Source organism: Chlorella variabilis (genome assembly GCF_000147415.1).
Source record: "Chlorella variabilis unplaced genomic scaffold CHLNCscaffold_2, whole genome shotgun sequence".
Taxonomy (NCBI): domain Eukaryota; kingdom Viridiplantae; phylum Chlorophyta; class Trebouxiophyceae; order Chlorellales; family Chlorellaceae; genus Chlorella; species Chlorella variabilis.
Window position 1 is genome coordinate 2,197,834 of NW_005435086.1, and position 27,218 is coordinate 2,225,051.

At 68.3% G+C, this 27,218-nt stretch overlaps 4 protein-coding genes across 4 annotated transcripts in view; 1 reads left to right on the plus strand and 3 right to left on the minus strand.

Annotated features, from left to right (window-relative positions):
- Positions 1-425, plus strand: part of CHLNCDRAFT_138144 (hypothetical protein) — a gene marked incomplete at both ends in the record, with an annotated part of 2,478 nt that extends 2,053 nt beyond the window's left edge. Inside the window, 2 exons of the mRNA XM_005851248.1 lie at positions 29-133; positions 354-425. Coding sequence (XP_005851310.1) covers positions 29-133; positions 354-425 — 177 coding nt within the window. The remainder of the gene's footprint in view (positions 1-28; positions 134-353) is intronic.
- A 1,080-nt stretch (positions 426-1,505) lies between these two features.
- Positions 1,506-2,103, minus strand: CHLNCDRAFT_13113 (hypothetical protein; the record flags this gene model as incomplete). The annotated part of the gene is made up of 2 exons (XM_005851547.1): positions 1,506-1,703; positions 1,831-2,103. Coding segments are annotated over 2 exons (471 nt in total), but the record flags the coding sequence as incomplete, so codon positions are not given.
- Positions 2,104-8,905: 6,802 nt separating this feature from the next.
- CHLNCDRAFT_50071 (hypothetical protein) lies at positions 8,906-19,713 on the minus strand (the record flags this gene model as incomplete). Its single annotated transcript, XM_005851548.1, has 19 exons — positions 8,906-9,795; positions 10,328-12,218; positions 12,393-12,583; positions 12,646-12,862; positions 15,015-15,104; positions 15,233-15,370; positions 15,445-15,492; positions 15,537-15,599; positions 15,739-15,838; positions 15,953-16,157; positions 16,261-16,289; positions 16,378-16,514; positions 16,674-16,817; positions 16,971-17,138; positions 17,204-17,647; positions 17,802-17,921; positions 18,342-18,536; positions 18,662-19,077; positions 19,227-19,713. 19 exons carry the CDS (start codon positions 19,711-19,713, stop codon positions 8,906-8,908), a joined length of 5,973 nt encoding a protein of 1,990 aa, XP_005851610.1.
- Positions 19,714-23,916: 4,203 nt separating this feature from the next.
- CHLNCDRAFT_33935 (hypothetical protein) lies at positions 23,917-25,574 on the minus strand (the record flags this gene model as incomplete). Its single annotated transcript, XM_005851549.1, has 6 exons — positions 23,917-24,279; positions 24,460-24,603; positions 24,825-24,937; positions 25,155-25,255; positions 25,360-25,432; positions 25,514-25,574. The coding sequence occupies 6 exons, from the start codon at positions 25,572-25,574 to the stop codon at positions 24,142-24,144; spliced, it is 630 nt and encodes a 209-aa protein (XP_005851611.1). The 3' UTR covers positions 23,917-24,141.
- Positions 25,575-27,218: the final 1,644 nt, after the last annotated feature.

Consider the following 27,218-nt stretch of genomic DNA (forward strand, 5'->3'; position numbering starts at 1 on the left):
GACCCCCCCCCCCCCCCCCGGCCCGCAGGACGGCGGCATTGCCATGAAGGAGGCCACCCCCATGCCCGAGCAGACGGTGGACGACATCCGCGCCATCGTGAACAGCGCGCGCACCAAGGCGCAGGCGCCGCAGGTGCGGCCACACGCCAGCGTGGCGCGCCCCGGCCCCTGGGTGAAGCCCCCCCTGCCGCCGCTGGCTGCCTCGGTGACATCGGTGGCAGCCCCCTCGCTCTGCCCTGTCTCCCGTCTCCTTGGGAGGGTCTGCTTGCCCTCGTGTTGAGTGCGTCTCCTCCCCTCCTACCGCTCGCGGCTGCTGTCCCCGCTCCCCTCCTGCCTGCCTGTTGTGCCCGCAGCCCGTGGTGCGGGACTTCAACGAGGAGGACTACATGGATGGAGACCTGATGGATGAGGAGCTGGTGGAGTGAGGGGCCTGCACAGGCGGGGCGCCTGGGGCTGGGTGGCTGGCGGCTCCAGGCCGCGGCCCCTCCCCGTCGCCACAGGCCACCTCGCGCCGGCCCACCCGCTGCCTCCGCTGCACACGCACCAGCGTCTGCCTGTTTGCGCTGCACGCCCCGCGTGCGTCTGTCTGCTCCTCTTTGCCCCGCCTGCACAGCAAGTCCGCCCTGCGGCCCGCTGTCTGGCGGGAGGCGCGTGTGCCACCGGGGCGCGCCCTGAGTCCCTTGGCCCTGCAACACTTGGGCCGGGCTCTGCTCCTCCCTGTGCCCTCCGCCTGCTTGCCTCTCGCTGCCTGCCTCCCCACCACTTCTCTCGCTAGCATCTCTTTATCTGTAGGCAGCTGCTCTTGCGACCCTTCGGTGTGTGTCCCCTCTCGTCTGCCCCTTGGCACTGTCCCCGTTTTGACCCTTGCCCCTGCTATCCGCCCGCTAGGGCCCAAAGCTCCCTGAACTCACAGCACAACACTACACCTCACGGCCCTGCCCCCGCACTGCGCGCTGCGTCGCTGGGCGCCCGCTGCCTCTTGGGCGCTATTCACTGGCCAGCAACACGCTGCTGGTGACGCACTCGCCATCTCGCATTTGTCACTAAGCACTGGCACTGTGGAAGAGGCAGGTGCTTACAGCGACACATCTGGGCAGCAGGTCTCGAAACACAGGACATGTCAGCATGTCAGCAAGCATCTATGCCAGCAGGGCGTACCAGCCTGCCGCTGTGCGCACACAACACTTGAGGGACCAGGCCCCACCTCACGCAGCAAAGTACAGCGGCACGGCGGCAATGTGGTCGCCGCGCCGCGCCGCCAGCACCGCGCCCTGCGCAAAGCCGGGCAGGAAGGCCAGCTGCGGCCGCTCGCCGTCGCCGGCGTCGCCGGCCGGGCCGGCCGCCGCAGCGCTGCCCCTCCCGCCAGGCCCGCCCAAGGCAGCGCCACCCATGGCGCCCGCCGCCTCCGCCACCTCCTCTGGCTGAATCTCCTCCCAGCCAGGCTCCGCCGCCGCCCTACGCCCAGCTGCGGCCGAGGGGCCTGCCTTTGGCTGCAGGGGCCCCAGCCGCATGAAGCCGATGAAGCGGGCGGACAGGATGGGGTCGCAGCGCGTGTCGTACAGCGCCACGCAGCCCGCGGCGGGGTGGCTGCCGCCCACCGCCACCGCCAGGCGCTGCGCCCTGGCGTCCCAGGCCACGGCCTGGATGAGGCAGCCGGCGCCGGAGCCTGCAGGCGGCGGGCGCGGCGCACGAGCCGTGACGCGCTGGGGAGCAGCTCAGGACGACGGGCGCAAAACTGCCAGCTCCGCTCCCGCCGCAGCGACAAGCAGCGGGACGGCTTCCCTCCCTCTGCCCCTTCCCCTCCCGCTTGCCTCTGTCGCCCAGCTCCACCAGCGGCAGCGGCAGCAGCTGCGCCTGCAGGGAGGGCGGCTCCGCGGTGAAGTGCAGGCAGACGAGGTGCGGGGAGCGGGCGTAGGCCAGCAGCAGGGAGCGGCAGTCGGGGCCCCAGCACGCCTCCGCCAGCTCGCCGGCGCCGCCGCCGCCCGGCGCCGCCGCCGCCCAGCGCTGCGACCACCAGGTGCGGGTCTGCCAGATGCGGAAGTCGCCGCCGGGGTGGGCGGCCAGCAGATAGGAGCCGCAGGGCGACCAGCGCAGCAGGGTGACCGCCTCGGGGCCCGCCTGCGGGTGCCAGCAGGGGGGGCGGGCGGGTGCGGTGGTGGCGATGGCGGGCCAAGGCGCAGCATGCATGGGCCGGCAGGGGGTGGCCGGGGGCTCGGCAGAGCTCTGGGGCCACGAGAGCGGGGGCCAGGCTGCCCTGGGGCAGGCATGCGGCGGGCGTGGGTGTCGCCAGGGCGCTGCCGCCAGCAGGCGCCGCTCACAGAGATGGGTGTGGCGGTGCCTGTGGCCACATCCCACACGTGGAAGCCGGCAGACGCCTGCGGGCTGGCCGCCGCCAGCAGGTGGCCCTGCAGGGGCGCCGGCAAGCGGGCACAGCATGAGTGGAGTGGCAGCTACAGCATGCAGCAATTAGCGAAAGGGTAGCGGCCTGGGCGCTCAGCTGCGGTGGCCAGGGGGCGAGGGCGGGGGCGGCGATCGGCGGCTGGGGCTGGGCTGTGCTGGCAGTCGACCCCGCTGAGAGGCTGCCATCCCGCCTGCGCTGCGGCCTCCCGCCCTGCCCCTGCGCTGCGCGCCTGAGGGTGCCAGGCCAGGGTGGCCACGGGGCCCGCTGCCGGCGCCTTGAGCCAGGTCATCCAGGCGCTGCTGTCGGGCCTGCATGGCAGGTGGGGGAGGAGCCAGGGGCGGGGTGGGGCAGCCAGCAGGCCCCTCGTGCATGCTGTGCAGGCAAGGGGTGCAGCCAGGGCAGCCACCAGAGGAGTGTCAAGCACGGCGCCGATGTCCCACGGGTCACGGTGCTGCGGCAAGGGCTACCGCACCTGAGCAGCCAGGAGCTGCCCCGTCAAACGGGCATACACGCCCCACCCCACCCCACCCCACCACCACCCCAGCCCGCAGCACCAGCCGCTCACCTGGAGCCGCTGCCGGCAGGCGGGCGGGCGAGGTGCCAGAGGCAGACGCCGTGCGCCGCACCCACCGCCAGGCACCTGCCGCCGTAGGGCCGCCACGCAGCAGCGGAGGCCTGCTGCTGGAACTCGTGCCGAAGCAGCAGCGTGGGCTGCAACGGGGGCGGTGCAGCCCCTGCCGCCCCCTGCCCCAGCAGCGGCAGCTGCCCCGCATAGTCGAAGATCTGCACCCGGTCGCCGCCATCCACGGCCGCAAGCAGCGGCTGGTGGGCGTGCCAGGCCAGCGGCTTGCCGGGCGCGGCCCCGGCCTGCAGCCCCAGCAATGCCTCGAGCCGGCTGGTGGCGGCGGCAGACGGCAGCCGGCGCAGCAGCTGCTGCAGCAGCGGGCACAGGCCGGCGGCGGGGCTGTCGCCGTCGGCGCTGTCCCAGGAGCCGTCGTCGGATGCGTACGCGGGCGGCCACTGCCCGCTGGGGCACTTGACGACGGGGGCGTAGCCGCCCACGCCCAGCGGCGGTGCGGCGGCGGCGCTCAGGTCGGCATCAGGGCAGGCGGGCCCGGGCTGCAAGGGTTCGTTGCAACAGGCGAATGCAATCAGTTGAGCAGCGTGATGGATGGAAACGCAGAGCGGGACGAGCTGATCAATCGAAAACCTCACCAGCGCGCCCCGCCCGCCAGCCGGCACGGTCACTGCAGCACATCAAAGGCGGGATCAGTTTCCTGGTGATGGTGATGCGGCTGCAAACAAGCGAGGGGGCTTACAGAGCTGGCACTGGAGCTCGCACAGCGTCCTACTGCCCCCTGGGGGCGGCTGGTGGTGCATGGCTGCAGCAGATTAACTGGCGGAAAAGCAGGAGGCAATGCAGATCAAGGGGCGGCGACAGCGTGGCGGCAGCATGGCGGCAGCATGTCGGAGCGGGTGCTAAGGGTGCAGAACCGGGGTGCGGCAGTGACGAGGAGAGTCCATTGATGATAAATAAAAAAACGAGCGAAAACGATTTGCAGGTTTGAGGGCGGGAGGGTCGCTGGTGTGTCCCAGGCCGCCGCCGCCACACAAGTTTGCACCAGTCAGATGGGTTGCTGATCGGCTGTTGGCTGCGCTGCCCCCTGCTGGCTCCCTCGCTGCTTGACATGCTGAAGGGTGGGTGGGTGAGTGCGAAGGGTGAGGGTGTGGGGGTGATCGGCGCGAGGCCGGCGCGATGGCTCTCTGTGATCGTCACGGATGTGAGCGGACGAGTGGGCTACTGTTGGCTAGCCTGTAGGCTACAAATAGGCTATAAATGTTGTTTTTTAAATGAGTAGGCAGGGTGTAACCCTGCCCAGGCCTGCGTGGAGGCGCCCTCGGCATGTTCATCCAGTTGTTGTGTCAAATGTGAGCTGCTGCACTAGCAACGATGGATCTCTGGCCACAAGAAACATTGGCAGGACATTCACCGCAGCAGGACATTCACCGCGGCATCGGTTGGATGGTGGCCACCACTTCGTGCTGAACTCTTGTACTCCTGCATGCCCATCTCTAGCAGAGTGTGCCGGCCCATTTGCCCATCATAAAAACGCCTGCCCCTCCCATCGGTGATGATGATGAGTGGGGCGCCTGTTCCAGCCCTCTCACTTGGCAAAACAGGCAAAACTTAGGAAGCACACGCGCTATCCACTGCGCTACGGGTCCAGATTGGGGATGCAGTAACCCATTGCATTCGTCGAACCCGGTGGGGATCGAACCCACGACCTTGAGCTGTCTCCTAATGCGGCAGGAGCATGGTGCATTTCTTCAATTTGCCGTTTGACAGCATCATCTAAATTTCAAAAATTCGCTCCCCCCGTCGTTGGGCATTGCCTCTGTAACATCACAGATCACAGATCACAGTCGTTCCTCGTTCCGTCGTTGGCCGCGACGTTAAATAAGGAGCTGGATGAGTGCCGGTGGGTGATACCACAGGCACGAGTTCGAACCCCAGCCGGGACACTAGCTGGGACTTTGCCTCACGGCACCTTCGTGGCGGCATCTGGGCGGCGGACGGCTGCCCGGCAGACCGGCATGGCGCTTGCAAGACGGAGCCTCCCCGGGATGCCATCGGCGGCCAGATTTTCCTCGCTCTGGACAGCCGGCAGGGTTAGCGGGTTCGGCCCCAGCACATTAATGTGCCCAATCCCTGTAAAACACACACACACACGTCGTTCATCGTTCCTTGCTCGAGTCCCCCGGCGCGGCCGGGCCCCGCGCCCCCCTCCCGCTCCTCTGGGGCCCTTCTTGAGCAACACCCTGCCTTGGGGACGCAGGACGAGGGCGACCGCAGCATCGCCGGCTCGCTTGGCCCGCCAGCCGCCCATTCTGCAACTGCCCGCACTCGAGATGGCCTCCTGATGGTGCGTGGAGGGGTGCCCCGGGCCCTGCGGCGCCCGCGGCTCGGCTAGTCCGGCGAACACCCCCTCGGGCCGGTGCCGGCTCCCGGCCCGTTGTATGAGCCCCCGTGTGCCCCGTTGGTGCCCGGCCACCCCCTCTGCGACTTGTTCGCCCCCTACGACGCGTTTTGTGCGCGCCAGCCCCTCCCCCCAATTCCCGCTTCCGTGTGTCGCGGCCCCAAGCCCTGGTGCTTTCCCTTCAGCGAATTGAGACGTGGGGTGGCGTGGCTTGGCGGAGGAGCCTGTTGCCGCCGAGCGATTTGCGTTCGGGCAGGCAGCTGCTGCTGCTGCCGCCGCGTGCCGGGCGGCCCGCCGTCCCCCCCTCTTTTCGCTCACTCCGTGCCTGCCGTTCTGGTCGTCACGCCCCTACTCTCCCCCCCGTAACCCGCAGATGCTTGCGCTTTTGCGCTTGCCCCGTCCTCCCCTTGCCCGGTCTTCCCGCGTGCCGCCTTCACCTTTGCCCGCCCGCGTGGCCGCTCTCCCAGCTACTGTGCCGGGGTGGGTGGGCCCGCTTTCTGGTGGTGGTGGTGTGCGGGTCCTCGACCTGCCCCTCCCCCCCGCTGGTATGCTTGCCGCCCTTGGGCTGGCCATCAGGCGCCCCTCGCCTCCCTCCCCGCCCTTTGCGCCCGACCGCTCCCTGAGCCCGCCGTTCGCCGCCCGGGCGGTGTTGCATGCTTTCATACAGTCCAGAGCTAGTGGGCACGGCTTGTGTGCCCCCAGCCCATTAATGGGCATTGCCTCTGTAACATCACAGATCACAGATCAGAGCGGCCCTGTCTGTTGGTTGGTTTCATACTTGTATTGTCCAGAGCTAGTGGGCACGGCTTGTGTGTCCCCAGCCCTTTAAAGGGCCCGGTTCTCTGTAATCTCAGTCAGTCAGCGGCCCTGCAGAGGAGGAGGAGGCCAGAGGGGCCCATGCGGAGGTGAGGAGGCGCGCCGCCCAGCGAGCATGGCGGGCAGAGATGTGCAGCAGCCAAGGCAAGGCCCCAAAGCCGCCGCCGGCAGGCCGCCCTCCTTCCTGGCCCCCTGCCACCCTCTTTGGCCGCCGCCCCACCCCCACCTGCCCCCTCGCCTGCCGCCCTGCCGGCGCCTCCCTGGGTTGCCATTGCATGTGAGCTTCTTGGTGGCCTGCCCCCCGCTGGGCTCCTCTTCTGGCCCCTTGACCAGCCCGTGCCTGGCTCCCTTGCCCCTCTTCCCCCTCCCCTCCTTCGCCTCCGCGCCGCCCTCGCCTCGCTGCCCGTGCCCACTGACGTGGCTGCGGAGCCGCTTGCGCCTGGGCCGTGGTGCCTCTCCCTCCCGCTCTGGGGCAACCCGCTGCTCCTCTCCCCCTCGCACCCTGCCGGCCTGGATTCCTCCTTTGCTGACTTTCTGGATGCAGGGGTGCACTGCCTGCGCCGCTTGCTTGAGGTGGAGCGAGCCGCGCTGGCGGCGCCGACCCAGGCGGCCTACACCGCCGACGTGCGCGGCCCCCTCCTCCGCTCCTCCTACGCCTTCGTCGAGCGGCATGTGGCGCTGGAGCGGGTGGCACAGCTGCTAGCTGCCCTGCCCCTGCCCTGGGTGGCGGCGGCGCGCGCCGCTGCCTCCGCTGCCGCCGCTGGCCTGGGGCAGTCGCTGTGTCCCCGGGCTGTTCTTGCCGGCACCCTCTTGCCGCGCCTGGGCTGGCGCCGCTCTGATGGCCGCCCTGTCCCCCTTGCGGCTCTGACCGTGCGCGCCGCAACGGCCCTCCTGGCTGCCCCTGCGGTTGAGCACCGCGCCGCCACCCGCCTTGCCCCCTTTGCCGCCGCCGCCGCGGCTGCTCCCTCCCCCGCCGCTGGCCCCCTGGCCGAGTTGCAGTCGGCCTTGGCCCGGCTGTGGCGCCTGCCTTGGGAGAATGGCAGGAAGGAGGTGTTCTGGAGGCTGGTATACGATGCCTTGCCCACGGCGGCCCGCATGCACCGGGATGAGCCCTGCCTGTGTGGTGCCTCTGGCCCCCGCCCTGACCGCCACCACCACTTCTGGGCCTGCCCTGTGGCCTGCGCTGTTGTTGCCGCTGTCCATGCGGCCCTGATTGCCGCTGCCCCAGCTGATGCCCCTCCCCCTCCCCTTGTCCCCGCCGACATCTGGCTTGCCCGCCTCCCGCCTGGCGTGCGCGCTGGCGCCTGGGGTGTGGTGTGCCTGGCCGCTGTGGAGGCCATGGACCGGGGCCGCCGCAGCCTGGCGGCCGAGGTGCTGCGCCGCCGTGGCGCCCCGCCAGCGCAGCCCGCCGGACCGCGCTTCACCCAGCTCACCCTCGACGGCTTCCTGCACCAGCCGGCCTCGCGGCCTGCTGCCGGCGCAGCCTCCTCCGGCGGCGGCACTCAGGACCCGCCGCCCCCGCCGCTGGAGCCGGCCGCGCCTGGCCCCGCAGCACCGCAACCCGCAGCCACGCCGCTGGAGGCTGCCCGCCGCGCGGCTCTCCAGTCCTTCTGGTCCCTTCTCGCTGATTTTGAGGCCCTGGGCTGTGCCCCCGCCTCTTGGGTTGACAGCCTTGGCCCTGCCCACCCCTTTTTCTTCTCTACCAGCGGCCGCGTTCGGCTCCGCCCCCCTCCTGTTCCTCCCCCTGCTTGATCGTCAGTCAGCTCCGCTGGCCCTTCCCCGCCTTTCTCCTGACTGTGCCTGCCCTCCTCACCCCTTTTCTCGTGTCCGTCTTCCCTCTTGCCCATCTTCTGCCTGCCTGCTCGCCCTGTGCCCGCCGCCTTGCTGCCGCGCTGCTCGCCTGCTGTGCCGGCTTGCATTTGGTTGCCCGTGCGCTGTCGGCTGCTGCCTGGCTGTGGTGCCCCTTGGCTGGCTATTGCGCCGTGCGAGGTGTGCTAGGAACCAGTGGAGGTGGTTGCGCTTTTCCGCAGTCACGCCATCGGGGACCCGCCGGCGGTGTGCTGCAGTGCCTGTGCGCCTGTGCCTGCTCGTGCGCTGTTGTGCCTGCCGCGCTGCCGCTCGGTGTGCTTTCTCTGGCGTCCCCCTTTCTCCCCTCTCCTCGTTGGCAGCTGGCTGCCCCCTTCTCCCGTGTGATCTGACCTGAGCCTGAACCCCCTGTGTCGCCTGCCCTCTGAGGCGGTCCCCGCCCGCCCGCCTGGCCGCTCCCCCAGCTTCTGTGCCGGGGTGGGTGGCGTCTCTGAGCCGCTTGCGCCGCCTGCTGGCGGTCCTGGCCCTTGATCCCCCTCTTTCCCCTGTCTTTTGCCCCCCGTTTCCCCTCCTCACAACTCTCTGACAGTCACTGGGCTGGCTCCCACGCACCCTCCGCTTTCCCTGCCGCCCGCTGTGCCCGATCGGCTCCTCGCAGCCCCGCGCTCCGCCGCCCTGTCTGTTGGTTGGTTTCATACTTATATTGTCCAGAGCTAGTGGGCACGGCTTGTGTGTCCCCAGCCCTTTAAAGGGCCCGGTTCTCTGTAATCTCAGTCAGTCAGCGTCCAAGGCATTACAAGTGCCCTGGCTCCCTCTTCCTTGGCCCCTTGACCGTCACTGAGGATTTCACACATGTTCAGACCAGCTTAGGCACCAACAGACACGTTCACAACGGGCTGCACCTCTAGCTGCCGCCTCCACCGACTCCGCCCTCTTCAGCGGCCTGCTGCAGCGGGCTCCTCCGAGCAAGCCGGTGGTGTTGCTGCTGGCCGGCCACGGCTCCTGCGTCTGGGATCGGCCCCCGCTGGGCGCCATCGCCAGGGGCGGGAGCCAGGCACGGATGGTTGCCCAGCAGCGGCTGGAAGGGGCTGGTCCCAGCAGTTGCTGCTGCTGCCGCTGGGGCTGGGGTGAGGCTGCAGCTGGCGCCGCCAGCGCCGCCGGTGCTGGGGCTCACAAAGCGGGGGGTGGCGCCCTTGGCTGCGCCCGCCACCGGGGCCGGCTGCCAGCTGGCCAAGAGCCAGGGGCTGGGCGAGCCGCCAGCAGCCCCGCCTGCCTGCTGCTGGCTGGCCTGGTTTGCCCCTGGCTGTGCTCCACCAGGCGTGAACTGGGCGCGAGGTGTGCCCACCAGCGCCAGCAGCGGCGACGTGGCGCCCTGCTGCTGCCAAAGCTGCCTGAGCGCGGCCAGGGGCGCGGAAGGCTGGTGCTGCGCTGCCGCCGCGGCCGCAGCTGACTGCAGCGCGCCAAGCGGGTGGTCGCCGCCGCTGCCGCCGCCGCTTGGCTGGCTGCACACGATGCCGCTGCTGCTCCAGGGGTCGTCGGAGCCCTCTGCCAGCTGCTGCGGCTCCCGCTGTTGCGGGCCCTGCGTCAACAGGTGCAGGTCCCCATCCCCGCCCTGCCCTGCTGCCCCCGCCTGCTCCCCGCCTCCCTGGCTGGGCTGCTGCTGCCCCTGCTGCTGCTCCTGCGACTCGCGGGCAAACCGGCTGCGCTTCTGCTGCCACCGGTCGGCCTCCTGGGAGGCCGACCGCTTGCGCTGCTGCTGCTGCTGCTGCTGCTGCTGCTGCTGCGGGGGTGCTGCTGCGCCATCCGCAGGAGGGGCCAGAGCAGCAGCCGCAGCAGCTTCCTGCAGCTGCAGGAGGGCAGCGGCTGGCGGCACCTGCGCTGGAGGCCCCATCTCGGCCGCTGCATCAGCCGAAGTAGCCGCCGCTGGTGCCTCGCTCCCGCTGCCGCTGCTACCGCGTGCCTTGCCCCCGGAATCAGGATTCTGCTGAGCTGCTGGCACCGCCGGGCTCGCGGCCAAGGTGGGTGCCGCCGCTGCCGCGCCCACAGCAGGCGCTGAAGGGCTGGCACCAGCGGGCGCGGCCGCGCTGTGGCCGCCCGTTCCTGCCGCCGCGCGCGTCGCGCTGGGCGGCCTGCTGGCGCTGCCGGGCGGGCGGCCTTTTGGCGAGGTGGAGTCACGCTGGCTGTCCAGCAGGGCGGCGAGGGAGGGCACCGGTGTGCCTGCACGCAGGGAGGAGGTGGCTGCCCTGATTCCTCTACCCCAAGTGCTCAGGCCAGAAGCAAGACCGGGACACAAGCATTGCCTGCAGCCTCCACCCCGGCCCCTCACCTTGCGTGCCCTGCGGAGCAGCCGCGCCTGCGCCTGGCACCTCCTGCACTGCCGCCGCTGCAGCCGCCGCGACCGCCGCCGCCGCCAGCCCACGCTGCGAGGACCGCTGCTGCGACGGCTCCTGCGCCTGCTCGGCCAAGCCTGGCGCAGGCGCCGGCAGGTGCGGCTGGGATGCCAGCTGCTGGGTGCCTGGCAGCGTCTGCTCCTCAGAATCCGGCACCGCAGGGCTAGCCGCAAGCGATGCTGGCTTGGCATCTGCTGCCAGCTTGCTGCTACCAGCGCCGGGTGCGGCATCCGGCGCGCCGCCGACACCTCCGCAGGATGGGGCCGAGCCAGGCAGCAGCTGCTCCTGGCTGTTGCTCTGGCTGCTGGTCAAGTTTTCCTTGCCTGGCGGCAAACTCCCTGCTGGGGCGGCAGCTGCAGCCACCTCATCGGGCCTGGCAGCACTGCTGGTACCACCTGCGCTGCCGCCGACTTGCACAGCCCTGGCGCCTGGCCGTGGCGGCTGGTCGGAGGGCAAGGGCGGGGTGGATGCGGTGCCTTGCTGCTGGGAAGCAGGTGCCTGCAGCTGCGGGAAGGCAAACGGCGGCTGGCACGAGCCGCCGCCGCCGTCGCCTGCAGCCTGCCACTGCTCCTGAGGTGGGGGCTGCTCCTCAGGCTGCTGCACAGCACCCTGAGACAATGCACCGGCAGCCGCATCGTGGGCCCCTGCCTCCCCTGATGCTGCTGCCGCCGTGGTCTGCTGCGGGCTGCCCACCAACCCCACAGCCAGCGCCGCTGCCACAGCCGCAGCAGCGGCCCGGCCCTCGCTGCTGCTGCTGCTGGGGGCGGCATCGCCTCTGAGGGCGGCGTGCACCGCCCTGCTGCTATCCACGGCCGCCACAACAGCAGCGGCTGCCGCCATGCCTGCCGCGACGGCGTCGCTGGGTCGCGGTTCCACAGGAGTGAACAGGGGGAGGGCGGCTGCTGGTGCGGCTGACAGGGGGTCTCTGGGTGCTGCTACCACCTGCACTGCTGGCGGCGTCTGGTTGGGCAGCGGGCCCGATGCTGCAGCCACGGCGGCGTTGTCCTCAGGTGCCGCTGTGCTTGCAGCAGCGCCTCTCCCGGCTCCAGGCGGGAAGGTCGCTGCAGCTGCGGCTTCGGCCTCAGCGGCTGCTGCCGCTGCCGCCGCAGCAACGGCCGCTGATCCTGATGCGCGGTCCGGAGGCGCTGGCTGCCGCTGCTGCTGCACTGGCGACAGTTCCTGGAAATCTGCTGCGGCTGACGCAGGGTTGCCTGCTGCAGGAGGGGCGGCGGCCTGCTGCTGGGCTGGCGAGGGCGAAGCCTGCTGCTGCTGCTGCTGCCACTCAAGCAGTGTGGCAGCTGCTGGCGGCGCTTGGGCTGCTGCCGGCAACAGCGCCGGCAGCAGCTGGTGCAGGAAGTGCAGCAGCGGCGCCTGCAGCTGCTGCTGGCTGAGGAGCAGCCCCTGCAGCTGCTGCAGCTGGCCAGACAGCTGATCCATGCTGGACGCCAGCAGGCGCACATCCTGCGGCTGCAGCAAGGCCTGGCTTTCCTGCCGTGGCTGCTGCTGTCTCTGCGGCTGCACCGGCTGGGGCACTGGGGGAGACGACAGCACAGCAGGCGGCGGCAGAGCAGGCTGCGCAGGATCTGGTGCCACATCCGCCGCATCTGCAGCGCCGCGACGAGCTCGCAGATCCTGCTGCTGCTGCTGCTGCTGCTCTTGCCGCCGCTGCTCCAGTTGCTGCAGCGCGGCAGCCGCCTCGGCTTTCAGCTGGGCGAGAGCGGCTGCGAAGGACGGTAGGCTGGCGGGCTGCCCCCCGGCGGCGGCAATGTGCTGCAAGCGCTGCGCCACCTCGCATTGGATGCTGCACAGCAGCTGCCGCTCAATCGCCTGCAGCAAGGTCAACGCGGGGAGGGAGGCAAGGCGATCGGCGACCTGCAGCAGGCTCTCCGCCTGGCCTGCACCCCAGCAGCCCAGCGCTGACAGAAGCAGAAGAATGCTGCCCCCAGGGGGACCCGCAAGCACCACCCACCCGCCCGCCCACCCCGCCCGCTGAATGCTCACCAGCTCCAGCCCCTGCGGCTGCCGGGCCAGACGCCGCGCCTCCGCGCCACTCTCCTCCCCCTGTTGCGCCAGCCTGCGCCCCAGCTCTGCCAGCGCCGCCACCGACTCTGCCTGCTGCGCCGCCAGCGCCGCCTCGGCCCGCCGGTACGCCGCCAGCGACTGAGTGATGAGCGGAACAGCTGGCGCCAACACTGTGGGGCATTGGAAAGCAGGCGGCGGCAGAAATCGTCGTTAGAGAAGCCTGGCTACTGACTTGGGCACGCTATTCCTCTTTTGCTCTGCATCACGCCTCCGAAACTCTTGTGCGCAACCCCAAAGCCCGCTGCACCTGGGCTACGCTGCGAGAGGGCCTCGGCGCAGAGTGCCTGGAGCGGCGGCAGGGCGGCGGCGGCAGAGGCGTGTGCCGCCTGCAGGTCTGCCAGCTGCTGCAGCCGCGGGCCCCATGCTGCTGCCTCCAGCAGCGTCACAGCCTGCATTGTGGGCACGGGGGCACCAAACACAGGCAGGTGGCTGATATGCTGAAGGCGAGGCGGCCGGCGGCAACAATCGAGGCGGTGGTGGGCGGGATGGCCTTGGGCAGGCTGCAGCGGCGCCGCCAAGCTACTGGCTGTCTTTGCATGCATCGTCAGACCTGCTCCTGCGTCTGGGCCAGCGCCAGAGCCACTTCAACCGGAACAGCAAGCGAGTCTGCGATCGTTTGGTGCTGCTGTGCATCCATCGTCCACGATCGGTGGCAACTACCAGACCGAGGCTAGCAAAAGAAGGACGTTCAAGACAGCCACCAGCCAGCTGTCCCTGCTGTGGAACACCGCAGCATTGAAGCCTTGTCTTCTTGCATCCGGCTTCATCAGGGTTCATTGTGCATGATGCTGCGGCAGCTGGTCACGATACCTCGACGCCTGCTGGCCAGCATGCAGAGCCAGCATGTGGGGCAGCCACACACCTGCCCGCCCCTGGTCTCCAAGTTATCGAGCAGCAGCAGAAAACTAGCACATGGCGCCGCCGTGCCCCGGTCAGCAGCCAGCAGCGGCGGCGGCGACAGCCCGACGGCGGCGGCGGCGGCAGCAGGCGGCAGCTTCACACCCGGACCCAGCAGCGCGCCTGCGACAACTAGCAGCTCCAACGCCATTCCTTCATACGAGGAATGGCGCCAGCTGTGGGCATCCTTCCTGCGCCAGGCATACCAGCTGGGCCACTATGCGGCTGACCCCGAGGTCTCTGAGGCGGCGCTCGACAGCAACCCAGGTGCGGACCTGCCCAGGCGCCTCCGGTGCCGGCTGCTGCTGCGGCCACCACCGCCCGCGGTTGCTGCTGCAGCCGGTGGCTGACACCTGTGGTGGTGCCGCTCCCCGCGGCTGCCTGCAGGCGTGATGAAGCGCGCCGTGCTGAGCCTGGCGCGGCAGCGCAGCGACATTCTGCGGGCGCTGGACCCTGTCAAGCTGCGTGCCCTGGTCCTGGCCGGGTTCCCCGTGGATGACCGCAAGGTGAGGGGCGGTGGGGCAGATGACCCAGGCCAACAATTGTGGAGGCAGGCAGCAGCAGTGCAAGCGCAGGTCGGGCATGGCGGGCTGCCTGCTCCCCAGCCAGGTGCTGCGGGCTGTGGTGCCCGCCCTACTTCGCCCCACCAACTACGCCCGTCATGCTCTGTCCCGTGCAGACCAAGAACGCGCACCGCCGCCTGCAGGCCAGCATCGTGGATGGAAGAGACCTGGGGCCCGCCGATGGCGGTCCCGCCGAGTTCCAGGTGCCGGTGTGGATGCCGGGGACTGAGCCAGGGCTGGCAGCGCCCTGCCGCCTCACCTGCACCCCAATCCGTTGCTGCACACCGGCGCTGGCAGCTGGCAGACACCTGGCGGTGGTGGTGTGCAGCGTGCCGCGGTCCACCGCCTGGCCTGCCCCGCATGCCTTCCCTGCAGGACCTCATGCGTGTGTTCCTGAGCCTCGCCGCTTGCGACCAGCGGGACGCGGGCCTCTTCAAGCCGCTCCTCGCGGCGACGGCGGCAGTGCTGCCAGACATCATGTCGGCGGCAGCGGCAAAGCCGGCGCCCGGGGCCGCACCCAAGCAAGGTAGGGAGCGAGGCGGGACATGCAGTTTGTGCCCTGGCCATTGGTTTGCTTGTTACACGTTTAAGTGTCCTACCGGCAGGGAGCTAGCTATCACTTGGAACCATCTACCTAACTAATGCCTGTTAGTTTTCTTGCTGTGTGCAGCCTCCCTGCGCTACATGCCTGGCCAAGACCCGCGGGAGGCCAGCACCAGCAAGCGACAGCCTGCCCCGCAGCAGCGGAGAAAGGGCGATGCGCAGGTTGAGGGACGGCGGGAGGAGGGGCGGTATGAAGGGGCTGGCCGCAGCAGCAGTGGTCGCAGTGGGCGAGGAGGCGCAGGCGGCAGGGGAGGCCGTGGGGGGCGCACAGGAGGTGGGCGTGGCGGCCGCGGCGCCCAGCAGCAGCAGCGTCCTGGGCAGCAGCAGCAGCGCGACGGCGGCAGCAGCGATCTGGGCTGGTGGAACGGCGATTAGCGCCCGCTGTTGCTCGCTGTTCTGGTCCCCTTGGCTTGTGCCGGCTTCCCCACCGTGCAAGCGCTCAAGCAACAAAGCGGAGGCTGCCCCGCTCCTCCCCCACCATCATTGCTGCCAGCTCCTCAGACAGGATTTTGACGGGCAGCTGCAGGCAGGTCTGGGAGTCCAGGCGCACCACATGCCAGCCAGCACTCTACAGGGGGCAGGGCAGGGCAGGGCAGGAGAACAGGCAGGGGAGCAAGTGCTTAGTCAGGTGCGCAGGGGCGGCGAACAGCCACCTGCGTTGTGCCCACACAGAAGGCGTTGCCCACACGCACACACCTGCAGGATGCGCTCGTGCGCCGCCTCTGCGCCCAGCGGCTCGCCCCGGCTGCTGTTGCGCAGCAGCTGCGTGTGCGGGTCGCGGATCAGGATGGCCAGCTGCCGCTTCTCGTCGCTGCCCTTCAGGGGGAGCTGCGCCTGTGTGGCAGCAGGGACAGCCAGGAGGCTTAGGTTGTGGGTGCTGGCTGCACTCCGCTGTGGCTCTGGCTTACTTTGATCTGGTTCACCCAATCAGCACTAGCATACTGAAGGCAAGTGCACTGCAGGCAGTGAAGTAGTATGGTGCGACAGCTGTACCGCTCACCGCGATGCTGATCTGGAAGAAGTCGAGGAAGGAGGCGTTGACGGTGACGCGGGTGGCGGGCACCTGCCGGGCACGCAGACCACAGCGTGGCGCAGCATGAGCAGGCGCGAGTCGCTGGCGGGTCAAGTGGGTCGAGCGGCTTCCGTGTGGGTTGGAGAAGCCCGAGCGGCAGCAGCATGCCACAAGGCCCAGCAAGCCGCACCTTGAGCACGCCGAGCGAGTTCAGCACCCTTCTCTGCGCCGAGGTGAGCCCCGCCACCACCCGCTGCTCGTGCTCCAGCCAGGCCGCCTGGCTCATCAGCCTGTGGGCATGGCACGTGCACACTGTGGTGGGGACTGGGGCTTTACCAGCGTTGACAAGGCAGCTTGGTGCTGCTTCACAGCCCGACTCCTCTGCCCTGCAGGTGTGGTCTCACCCCAGGTGGTCGGGCAGCTGAAAGTTGGGCGCATCGCTGGCTTGGGCCTGGGAAACTGCCATCAGCAGGCGGCTGGCCAGCCACATGTGCGACAGCGCCGGCCCCACCCCAGCCGTGCTGCCAGCCAGGGCGGAGGCGCGGACGGTCATCAAGTGCCAGGCAGCGGTGGTGGCCAGCAGGGAGCCGCTCTGCACTGTGGTGGTGGCTGCGGGGCAGGGGTCGAGGGGCATAAAACGATCAGAAGTGCAAGCTGCCAGGGCGGCCTTGCAACAGTGCAGGCTAGCGCTTGACCCTCCCGCAGCGCCCACCTGCGATCACAGCGACAGAGTTCATCACCCTGCAGGTGCCCAGAGGATGTTGTCAGATCAAGGATGCGCACCCAGGCAGGTGCCTGCTGCTCTCCCACACTCCCCGCGTGTCCTCACCTGGCCAGCTGCATGAGCTGCGAGACATCCAGCTGGCGAGCATCGCCCTCCACCTCCCTCGCAGTGGAGGCGGCCAGGGCGACCACGGGAGCCGCAGACGGCCCATCAATGCACCGCAGCTGGCTCAGCGACTCGATCTGCAAGCAAAGGGTGAGCAAGAGAGGCGGTGAAATCCATCTCTCCCAGGCACTTGGGCAGGAATTGATTGCAGGTTTTCCTCCTGCTGCGCGCTATCCTAGGTGAAGGCGCTTGCAGCACTGTAAATTTAGTGTGCACCACATTGCAGGCAGGCTCACCGCCTCGGCAAAGTGCTGCAGCTTCAACCCTGCTTTGCTGTGGCTCAGGCGCATCAGGCGCTCCACGCAGCGGCTGCCAAAAGCCAGGGGCGTGGGCGGCTGGAATCGTGCAGTCACCAGCAGGGTCAGCAGGCTGGCCAGGGCCTGCAGGACGGGTGGCACTGGGACTTTGTCGCGCCCGCTGCAGCACCCGCAACTCCATGGCGGTGCAACAACTCGCATGAGCAGGCTCAGCCCATGCAGCAGCCAGCACAATGCATTGGCATGCACGCATGGGTGTGAAGCGGCAGCACCCACCACTCCGCTCAGCAGCCTGGTGTTGCCGTGCCCATAGGCGGCCGTCGCGGCCAGCAGGCTGTCGTGCACCGCTCCGTCGCCAGCCTCCCGGATCACGCGCGTAAAGAAGCGGGAGGCGGCTGCTGCCAGGCCGGCATCACAGGCCAGAGAGGTGCGACACAGGCGCTCCTGTAGGGGATGGGCGGCAGCGCCATCAATGTGTCGCCAGATGATGCACTGGCAGACTGGCTGACTGCGCTTGCCTGGCACGCCAGCTGCAGGGGCACTAGGATGCCGGCGATTCCCGCAACCGCCCACGCGTGCTCGACAGCGCGGTAGCGCAGCAGCGGCTGCAGGCCTCCCAGCAGCTCGGCCAGCACTGTGTCTGTGGCCAGCGCCAGCACTGCCGAGTCGGCCAGGGTGTGCAGCAGGTCGGCCAGGCGGTTGCTGGCGGGTGCTGTGGCCGCCTGCTGTGCGCCGGCGCCTGCTTTGCCGATGCTGCTGACAGCTGCACCCGCCTGTCCCGCCAGGTTCTGCACCAGCAGGGACACGTCTGCCGCAACGGTGACGGTGTGCTGAACCCGCCCTCTTCCAGGTGCCGGCTTGGCGGGGGTGACCAGCGGATGCTGCTGTGGCGGTGCCGCAGGACCCGAGGGTGTGGGCTGGCGCCCAGCCAGCGCCTCGACAGCTTTCCAGTCCTGCAGCAGGGCCCATGGAGCTCAGTGCCTCGACTGGTGGTCAACCTGGATGGTGGTCAACGCACGGCTCTTGGAACAGAGTTGACCAATCCTCCCGCGCTCTGACCTTGAACTTGCTCAGGGGGCTGTCATCCTCAGGCTCTACTGAAGGCACCTGCGCCTTCTGCTCCGCCGGCGCCCAGGCAGAGCGAGGCTCCTGCTGGATGGGCAGCAGCACACGGCGCTTGGGCGTGCCGCCGGCCGCCACCCTGCTGCCAGTGGCCGCCAGTCCAGTCTGCAGCGCACGCAGGGGGCAGCAGCTGCAGCGCTGGGTGTAACCACGGCACAGCAGCCAAGCGATGGAAGCCAGGCTGGTCGCGCACGTTGTGCAGGCTTGAGCTCATCGTAGCTGGCTGCTTCTTCTCCATCCTGAGCAGCTCCAGCACGAGTGAAAGCGGGGGAGTTCGACTTCAATAGGTCATGCAAACTTTCCACCTCGCCAAGTGTCCTGCCCCCCTTGCAACCATCCAAGGATGCTTTTACAAGCCACGAATCGATCAGGGTGGAATCAGCAGGCTTGAAATGGATGTGACTGCCCCACACCATGTGCGTAAGGCGTACGATGCCCGGGACAACCAGTGCAAACCGTTGCAAACCCGCTCTGCCCGCCCGCTGCGTTTTCCAGCTGCTACCGAGGCGCCAGCCAAGCCTGCACCGAGGCAAAGTTCTGGTTCATGCGTGCCACAAACTGGTGAATCAGAGGGATGCGCTCGACGGGCACGAAGAACAGGAAATGCGCCACCAGCAGGAGCGTGCTCAGCGTCAGCGCCACCCGCAGCGGCGCGGGCGGCTTGAGTCCCGCCTCTCCCAACCAGTTCAGCGCCTGCCGCTCTGCCAGGATGAGCGGGCCCTGCGAGCGCCACGGGGAAGTCAGGGCGCGTCAAGACAGGAGAATGCGCTGATAGGGAAGCACGCAAAGCCTGCAGCCCAGCATCGGTGGAGCGGCACCAGCGCCACCGCCAGGCCTGTGCACACCTGGAGCGCAAAAAAGGCCAGCCACGCGCCCTGCGTGGTCGTGCCGCTGATGTACCACACGATCGCCTCGTGCACCAGGCCGCTGGTCAGGCAGGCGGCGCACAGCGCCATCGCCGCCCTGGGCGGTCGCCCGCCAGTGCCCCGCTGCCCCCTCCGCTGCGCAGCGGCAGCCTTCTCTGCCACTTCCGCAGGCGCCGCTGCGGGGCCCATGCCGCCGGGCCGCCGCTGGCGCACCCAAGCGCCCTCCAGAATGGGCTCGTAGACGGCGCGGCGCACCGCGTCGCTGGCCGCCAAATTCCAGTGGCGGCCCCAGAGGGCCGACAACGACCGCGCCTGCCAGGGCGGGCGGAAGTGGGGCTCCAGGTGGAGTCCCAGCCAGGTGAGCGCTAGGCTGCCCAGCCCATCCATGGCAAACCCTGCAGGCAGGGGAGGCGCTGATACAGTCAGCGACAGAGCCATGCACAGGGAGGGTGGGAAAGGAGGGGAAAAGCGCTGGGCACAGGGTCAATCCTGGAGGCGGCCCAAACCACCCCGCTGCAGCACGACGCTGTGCAGCCCAGCTCACCCAGCCAGCCGTACATGGCCGTGACGTAAAGCACCTCCCTGACAACCTGCGGCGGGCCGCACGCCAGCCCAAACAGCGCCACCGCGGTGAGGGCCATCTTGGCTGCGGAGCGTGCCAGCAGGCTGCCGCCGTCTCCGCTGGCTTCACGTGCTGCTTGCGGGTCGGCTGGCAGGAGGGGCAGCGCATACAGCACCACAAACTGGGCCCGCGTCCACCGCTGGGCTGCAAGCGGCCCGCGGCAACAAAGAAACGCTACCGCCTTGCTGCTTGCCAGCCAGGTCAGCAAGAAGGCCAGCATGCCTCTGGTGACGTAGGCGGTGGCCCCGTCGTAGAGCAGGACGACCGCCAAGTTCATGAGCAGCGAGACAGCAACAGCTGTGGCGGCGGGGCTGCCGCGGCTGGATGCGCACGCGCTGCGGTGGAGCCAGGTGGCACAGAGCACCACCACGGCCGCGGTGAGTGCTGCAGCAGCGGGGTAGCTGAGCATAGCTAGGGATCTGCAGGGCCAGCAGGAGCGCGGGTGTGAGAGGGCACGGGCGGGAGCGGCAGCAGAGGCGGGGGCGGCGTGGCGGCGGCACTCGGCCGCGGGCTCCCCACCTGCTGGCCAGCGCAACGTGCAGCAGGGCTAGCTGAATCCGCTGAAATTGAGCCGAGGGCGCAAAAGCGGTGGGTCGCTGGGATGAGTTCTCGTTCGGCAGGCACCTCAGTCCGTCAAAAGCTCAGACCGCAATGGTATGTGAGTGATCGTGCAATCAGAATAGCCGTCACCATAATGCGGGACGTGTGGGCGGCAGGCCCACATGAGCGCCGCCATCCGCCGGATGATCCACCCTTGGCGACCTGCAGACCGCTCCTGCAACTCGACAATTTGCGGTGCCACCTGCAAGACTCAGCCACGCAAGTGTACTGGACTTGCAGGGAACGCTCAGTGCGCAGTTGAGTCGTGCCCCGGCAAGGACAGCCTGCTGAGCAAAGGCCCCCAGTGGCGACGGGCTCTTCAATCATATTAGAAGGAGTGCTTTCTCGGTTTAAACTTCTTGTTTGGACCGGAACGCAGAGGAACTTCTTGTTCCTCTGCCTGCTCTCCAGAGCTCTTGGCTGTGGCTCCCCTGCCGCTGTCAGAGTTTTGGAGCACACCATGAGCCGGCCCTGGGAGCAGCAGCAGGCTGGAGCAGGGCCTGGCCGGTGGGATAGGCAGCCGCCCCAGCTGCAGGGCCCTCCCCCTCACGGCTGGCAAGCCCAATGTCAGGGCTGGGCGCCACCAGAGCGAGCAGCGGCCCTGCCTCGCCAGGCGCACCCTTGGCCGCCGCCGCCACGCCTGCCGCTGCCGCCCAGTGAAGCGCTCGCCCGCGCAGACGGCGGCCACCCGCCTGGCTTGCTGGTCAGCAGCAACCGGAGCCGCAGCCCTCCACAGCAAGGCAACATGCAGAGGGGAAGGGCGGGGCACAAACCACAGCCGCGCGACGCGGCGGCCGCCGCTGTGGCCGCCTGCCGCCTGCTGAACAACCGCATCTGTGGCGCAGCGAGCGTCGAGGTGCGGAGCTCAGCATCCCTTTGCCCTGATTGAAAGGGCAGCAAGCAGTGGACCTACCATACAGGTAGCCGCGCGCTGCCGCCATGCCGAGGTTGCAGGGACTGTGCACCCGATTGCAGCCGAAGCCGAGCTCCCCATGCCCTCCCCCCTCCCTTGCCGCCACAGGACCTGTTTGCCACCCTGTGCGAGGGCTGGCAGGCCCTGGACTGCATCAACCTGGCCGCCTCCTTCCACCGCCTGGCGCAGCTGGGCGAGGCGGCTCCCGGCGGCGTGGCGGCCTTCCGCGACCGCGCGCTGCTGGGCGCCCCCGCCTGGTGCTGGCTGCTGGACCAGGTGCCGGCTGCGGCAGAGGCGCCGGAATTTGGGGAGCAGTGCACCGCCAACGTGCTGGCCGCGCTGTGCAAGCTGGACGCGCTGTCGCCGCCGCTCCTGCACGCCCTGCACGCCCCGCTGCGCCGCGCGCTGCAAAGCTGCGCGCGCAGCGCCCACAACGGCGCCGGCGGCCCCCGCTTCGGCAGCCGCGGCCTGACCCAGCTGCTGTGGTGCCTGGGCAAGGACGACAGCCTGCGCCCGCTGCTGCTGGCGCTCAAGCCGCAGCTGTTTGACGCGCTGTGGGCGGCGGCGCCGTCCTTGGATGCCAGGGTCAGTGCCAGGGCCTGCACGCAGTTTGAACTTGCAAGGGTCGCGGGCAGGGCCGGCGACCTGGGGCTGTGGGCTATTGTGGGGAAGGTTTTTGCCTCGGGCCCCACGTGCCCCTTCTCCCTCTGCTGCGTGCAGGCCGTCGCCACCGCCTGGTGGGCGCTGGGCGAGGCCAGCAGCCGGTGCTCCCCGCAGGAGCTGCACCTGGAGGCGGAGGCATCCGGGCTGCTGCACCGCCCAGCGCAGGCGGCCACGGCAGAGGCCGGCGGCATGACCTTCCAGGGGCTCTCTGAGGTGACGGGATGCGCCTGCCTGCCTGCCTGCCTGCCTGCCTGCCTGTCTTGCGCTGGTTGCACTCCATTCAGCAGGAAGCTGGGAGGGCACAGCGGCTGATGGCCTTTGCCCATGGCACCGCTGGTGTACGCATGCAGGTGCTGCATGCGTGCACCAAGATCAGCCCACAGCCCTACCGTGACGAGGCGCTGCTTCATGCTGTGGCCACCGCTGCCTCGCGCAGGTGGGGGTGTGGATGGGGGTGGTGGTGGTGGGGGTGTGGGGCTTGTCTGCATGGTGGGTGGGTGGTGGGCCTCCAGCCCCCAGGGTCGTGAATCAAGGCAAGCGTCTGGTCCATCCAAAATGTGCAACCTAAGCTTCAAAGCATCACTTCCATGCACCCACGTGGGCTTGCAGGATGCGCAGCAGGGTAGAGCAGCCGACGCCGCAGGCGGTCGGCCTGCTGGCCGCGGCCTTTGGGCGCCTGGGCTTCCTGCCCCGCTGCTACTGGTGCCCGGACCGCGGCATCCACGCCCATGTGCTTGACGACCTTGGCGATGCTCTGGCATCTCGCCTGCGGGCAGCCCAGCCACAGGCAAGCTCCTGCACCGCCTCCACAGCAGCGCAGCCCCCTCGGCGTGCTGCTCGCCGCCTGCCCATCACTCAGCCCAGCTGCCCGCCTGCTTCGCGGCTGCTTGCAGGACGTGGTCAACCTTGTGCAAGGCTTGGGCATGCTGGAGTACGCCCCACCAACCGCTGTGCTCGCAGCGCTGCTCTCGCACCTGGGTGCGGGCAGCTCGGACGCATCGCCGGGCCCCGCCACCTCCCGCTGCGGCAGCAGCGAGGAGGAGGGGGAGGCTGGCGCCGGCTCCGCAGGGCGGGTGCTGCAGGGGTTCAGCTCCCAGCAGCTGGCAGACCTGGTGAGCGGGGAGAGGCGCTGTGGTGCGCAGGCAGCTTCAAACCTTTGGCGCCTGTCCATGACTGCTGTTACCACCCATCCCACCTCCTGCTCCCACATGCCTGCCCCCCGGCCGCAGCTCTGCTCCCTGCGGCGCATCCTGGGCGGCAGCATCCAGGGCCGCGAGGGCGGCCCGCTGCCCTGCCTCCTCACCGCTTTCTTCGACTCTCTGGATACGGTGCTTGGGGCGCGCCTGGCCATAGCAAACGCCATGGCGCTGGGCCTGCGGGCGCGAAGGGTGCAGGCGGAGGTGGTGCTGACGCCGTACCACGTGGGCAGCATCTGCGGGGAGATGGGGCGCCTGGCGGCCATGCCGGGCGCGGCGCTGACGTGAGCGCGCCAGCCGGCTGCCCCGCTCTCTGCACACACGCATGCACGCATGCGCTCGAATGGGGGCCAGTGTGATGCATGAAGTGTGCAGCTCCCAACAGATGTGTGCAGCTCGCCAGAACATGGTTTGTGTTTGGAGTTCTCACCCAAGCTACAGGCCACCCTTCCGCCACATGCAGGGAGGTCACCCTGCGGGAGCTGGAGCTGCACATCCGCCAGGCAGCCGCCTACTACTCTGCCGGCAGCCTGACCGCCTGCCTGCACCTGTTCGCGGCGAGAGGCCTGCAGCCGTCGCCCGAGACGGCGGAGGCGGCGTGCGGGCGCCTGGCCGCCATCCTGCACCGCCAGCAGGAGCAGCAGCGGCAGCAGGCGCCAGACTCGGAGCAGCAAGCGGTGCCGTTCAGCACACTGGCCCAGGTGCTGTGGGAGCTGGCCACCCTCCAGCTCAGCCACCCGCCCCTCCTCTCTGCGCTGCTGCCCGCGCTGTCGGCGGCACTGGCCAGGCAGGGGCGGGGCGGCGCCCTGCCCGCCTGGCTGCTGCAGGATGTGGTCAGCGTGGCCGGTTCGCTGGGCACCCTGCAGGCGACCGGCCTGCTGCTGCCTGCCGAGGCCAGCGCCGACGCCCTGCTGCCCTTGTGGGGCTCGGTGATGGGCTGGGTGAGCTACGCCGCCGACAGCGCTGCACAGGCGGGCGGCAGCGCTGGCAGTGGGCTGGCCCCCAGCGATGCCCTCATCCTCAAGGAGGCCGCCGCCCAGCTGAACGGCGGCCTGGCGGCGGGCCAGGCCGTGTTCTTCCTGCCGGTGGCAGCGCAGCGTGCGCTGGCGTCTCAGCGGCTGGCTCCCCAGCGCTGAGCGATAGGACCCATCATTCGAGCAGAAGGCTACCACCCCTCTGAACTGTGAATTCATCTGCTATGTTCTTTGCCTGCAAAACCTTGCCTTGTGAGAGCCTGCATGTAGCGTCGTGGTTACATTCGGAAGAGCTGAGGAGAACAGTGCCAGGCTGCCGTAGGCACAAGAGCCCAGAAAGAATCAAGGAGAGCAAGCAGGAGGCACAAGAGATTACAGGCACCCCGAAACGAGTAGCGGGTGACACAGAAAAAGAAGGAACAGCAGCTCTGCGAGGCGAGACATCCGTGGGGGTCGGCAAGCCGAGGCTCACACTGATCCCTACTCCACGCTCAACAGCAGCCGCCCTTGCTGCTGGCTACTGCCTTGCGCTGCCCGGCGCCCACCCGCAGGCTGGGACCGCTGCCTGCGCCGCTGCCTGCATCTGGCTGCGTGTCCTTGAGCCGCAGCATGATGTCCCGCGCCACCGACTGCACCCGGCAGAGCAGCCAGGGGCTAGTTGGCGGCAGGCCAGCCAGCCGGGCACTGCCAGGCAGCGGCAACGCCCGGGCCCGACCCATGCATGGGCAGGAACACCCATCCATGGCGGCCAAAACTGGCACAACAAGATTGCTCCACCTACAGAGAACACCCTCGCCACGCGCGCCCACCTGGAACACCTCGTCCACGTTGGTGTTGTTCTTGGCGCTGGTCTCGAAGAACTGCATGCGGAACTCGTCGGCCAGCGCCTGGCCCCGGCTGTACGCCACCGCGCGCTTGCTCTCGTCCATGTCGCTCTTGTTGCCCACCAGCACCTGCGGGCGGGGGAGGTGTGGGCGAGGGAAGCGACGCAGGGCGACGTCAACCGCCAGCCCTGGGGCGCCACGCGCAGCTGGCAAGGTGCTGGCCACCAGCCGCCGGACTGCAGCATGCCATCCCATCCGCTGCCGCCGCCTCCTGCCCCACCGCTGCCTGGCCAGGCCCAGGATGCCGTGCCCTCCGCTGCGCCTCCGGGCTGCTGGCTTGCCTTGATGACGTTGTCCGAGGCGTGCTGCTCGATGTTCTTCATCCAGTTGCGGATGTTGGTGAAGGAGGCCTCGTCGGTGACGTCATACACCAGCAGGATGCCCATGGCTCCGCGGTAGTAGGCTGCACGCGGTGGGGCGGGGCGGCAGGTGAGGAGCCGCGGCATTGGGCGACCAGGGCAACGGCATCTTAACCATTCATGCAGCATCGCTGCTTGGTCCAGCTGGCAGGCAGCAGCAGGTCCGATGCCGCTTAGGCTTGTCTGAAAGACCCCCCGAACTGTTAGGGACAAAGAACAGCAAGGCAGCAGACGCCTGGCCCACCCCGCCTGGGCACGCACCGCTGGTGATTGTGCGGAAGCGCTCCTGCCCCGCCGTGTCCCATATCTGCAGCTTGACCCACTTGCCATCGATCAGCACCTTCTTTATCTTGAAGTCGATGCTGCAACGCACAAAATCTGTGAAGCGTGGGCATTGGAGGCAAGGAAGCAGCGCGGCACACTGCCGGCACAGCGCCTGCGTCGCAGGCGCCTACCGTCGCCGCACCCGATGGTGGTGATGAAGCTCGAGGTGAAGCTGTCCTCGGCGAAGCGCAGCAACAGGCAGCTCTTGCCCACGCCTGCACCAAAGGAGAGCGTTAATAAGGGCGACACACTCCGCGTAGGCCTCGCTGGTGCCGGCCACGACTCCCGCCGCTCACCGCTGTCCCCTATAAGCAACAGTTTGATCAGGTAGTCGTAGTCTTGTCTCCTGGACCCCATCCTGCGCCTCTGCTGCCCGCACCGCCTGCTACCGAACTGCTGGGCTTCCGCTGCTGGGCTGCCGGGGGGCTGCTGAGCTGTGAGGGAGAGCGGGCAAGTAAAGGCGGGGGCAACTGCTGAGGCAACGAAACGCCCAGTCAAAGACCGACAAACGGGTGCCGTTGTGCAGGCCGTGGGCAGCGCCGGGATAGAGTGGATGCGCCAGCGGGCGGTGCTGGAGGGTTGGCATGCAGCGGCGGAGCTGACGTCGCCTGCCAGCTGGCGGCGGGAGCGGCCCTGGTAGGAGTCGCACGAGAGAGAGATTTTTCACGAGACAGGTCTCTGCTCTGCAACCACAGCTGCCTCCTGCACGACTCATTGCGCAAGGTGATGGTGTCTAGGCCGGCGCACTCAATGGGCAGCTTTGATGCCGCCCACAGCTGGATGTTCGCCTGCGTGCCTTGCACGACACCGCGTCCCGCCTGTAAAGGTCGGTTTGCAACAACTCGTTGCTGCACAGGCACAAGAGGAATCACAGGATGTACCTGACACACGGAAAGCAGAGACATCCCGCTGATAAAATGAACATATGATGACAAACCAACCAGTGGTGGAGAAGCTGAAGAGGCAGCTGAATGCACAGGACCATTGGTCAGCACAACTTCATCATCATTGCCGATTGTGCATGCGTTACATGGGCGGGGCCATCTGCACATCTGTACATCTGTACATGGCCTCTCTCGGAAGTTCCGAGGCAAGTGTCTCTGGCAGGGGCGCTAGGCAAACGTGCACAACAGCATGTGCTGCGCCACATGCAGGGGAGCGGTACAAAGGGCAAGAGAACAGCAGCGCTCAAGGGAGACACAGAAGGCGCTCAAGGGAGGGGAATAACATCAATACAGGATGATTCTACATGTTAGTAGCGGGAGAGGAGCCGTTTAAGGAGGCTGGCCTCCCGGATGCATGCATGAAAGCTTGATTGAGTTCAGAGTTCTGAGAGGGAAGGAAGGGCTCGTGCTGCAATCATTGCGCCGCGCGGCAGTATGAATGAATCGAAACAGGCAGGCAGGATGAACCAAAAATGTTGCGCAGCGTGCACTCGATGCTCTTCTGTTGTGAACGAACACACAACAAAGCCAGAAGCTAGCTGGGCGTCGCCAACGGGCGTGGCACACACCAGGTCCTCAACATCAATCCACCGTCTACATGATGGTGCAGGCACACCCTTGCACGGGGGTGTCGGCAGCGCTACCGCCAAGCTCGCCTGCAGTCGGGGAAGGGGGATGCAGCAGCGGCAGCAGCAGGCGGCACCCTGCTGTGCCAGCTGCGAGACAGCAACTGAGTCTTACACTCTCGCTACTTCATTCTACTCACAACTGCATGATTGATTGCGCTTATCATGCCTTGATCGATCGACTAGTCACCAGCCATGCCTGGCTGGCAGCACTACAGCACTACCTTTGTGCGACTATATAACCGGAATGCGGGTCATTCCGGGGCCTTTCTCTCTTCTTTGTAACTGACTTGACTTGACTGGCCGCAGCCGGGCTCCGGCTGCTACTAGACTTCGACTAGACCCGCTGCCTGCTCTTACAAACTGGTGCCCGCAGTGGGGCTGTGCTTGCGCTTGATCAGAAACCGACCTCGACCACCTCGAGCTCGGTC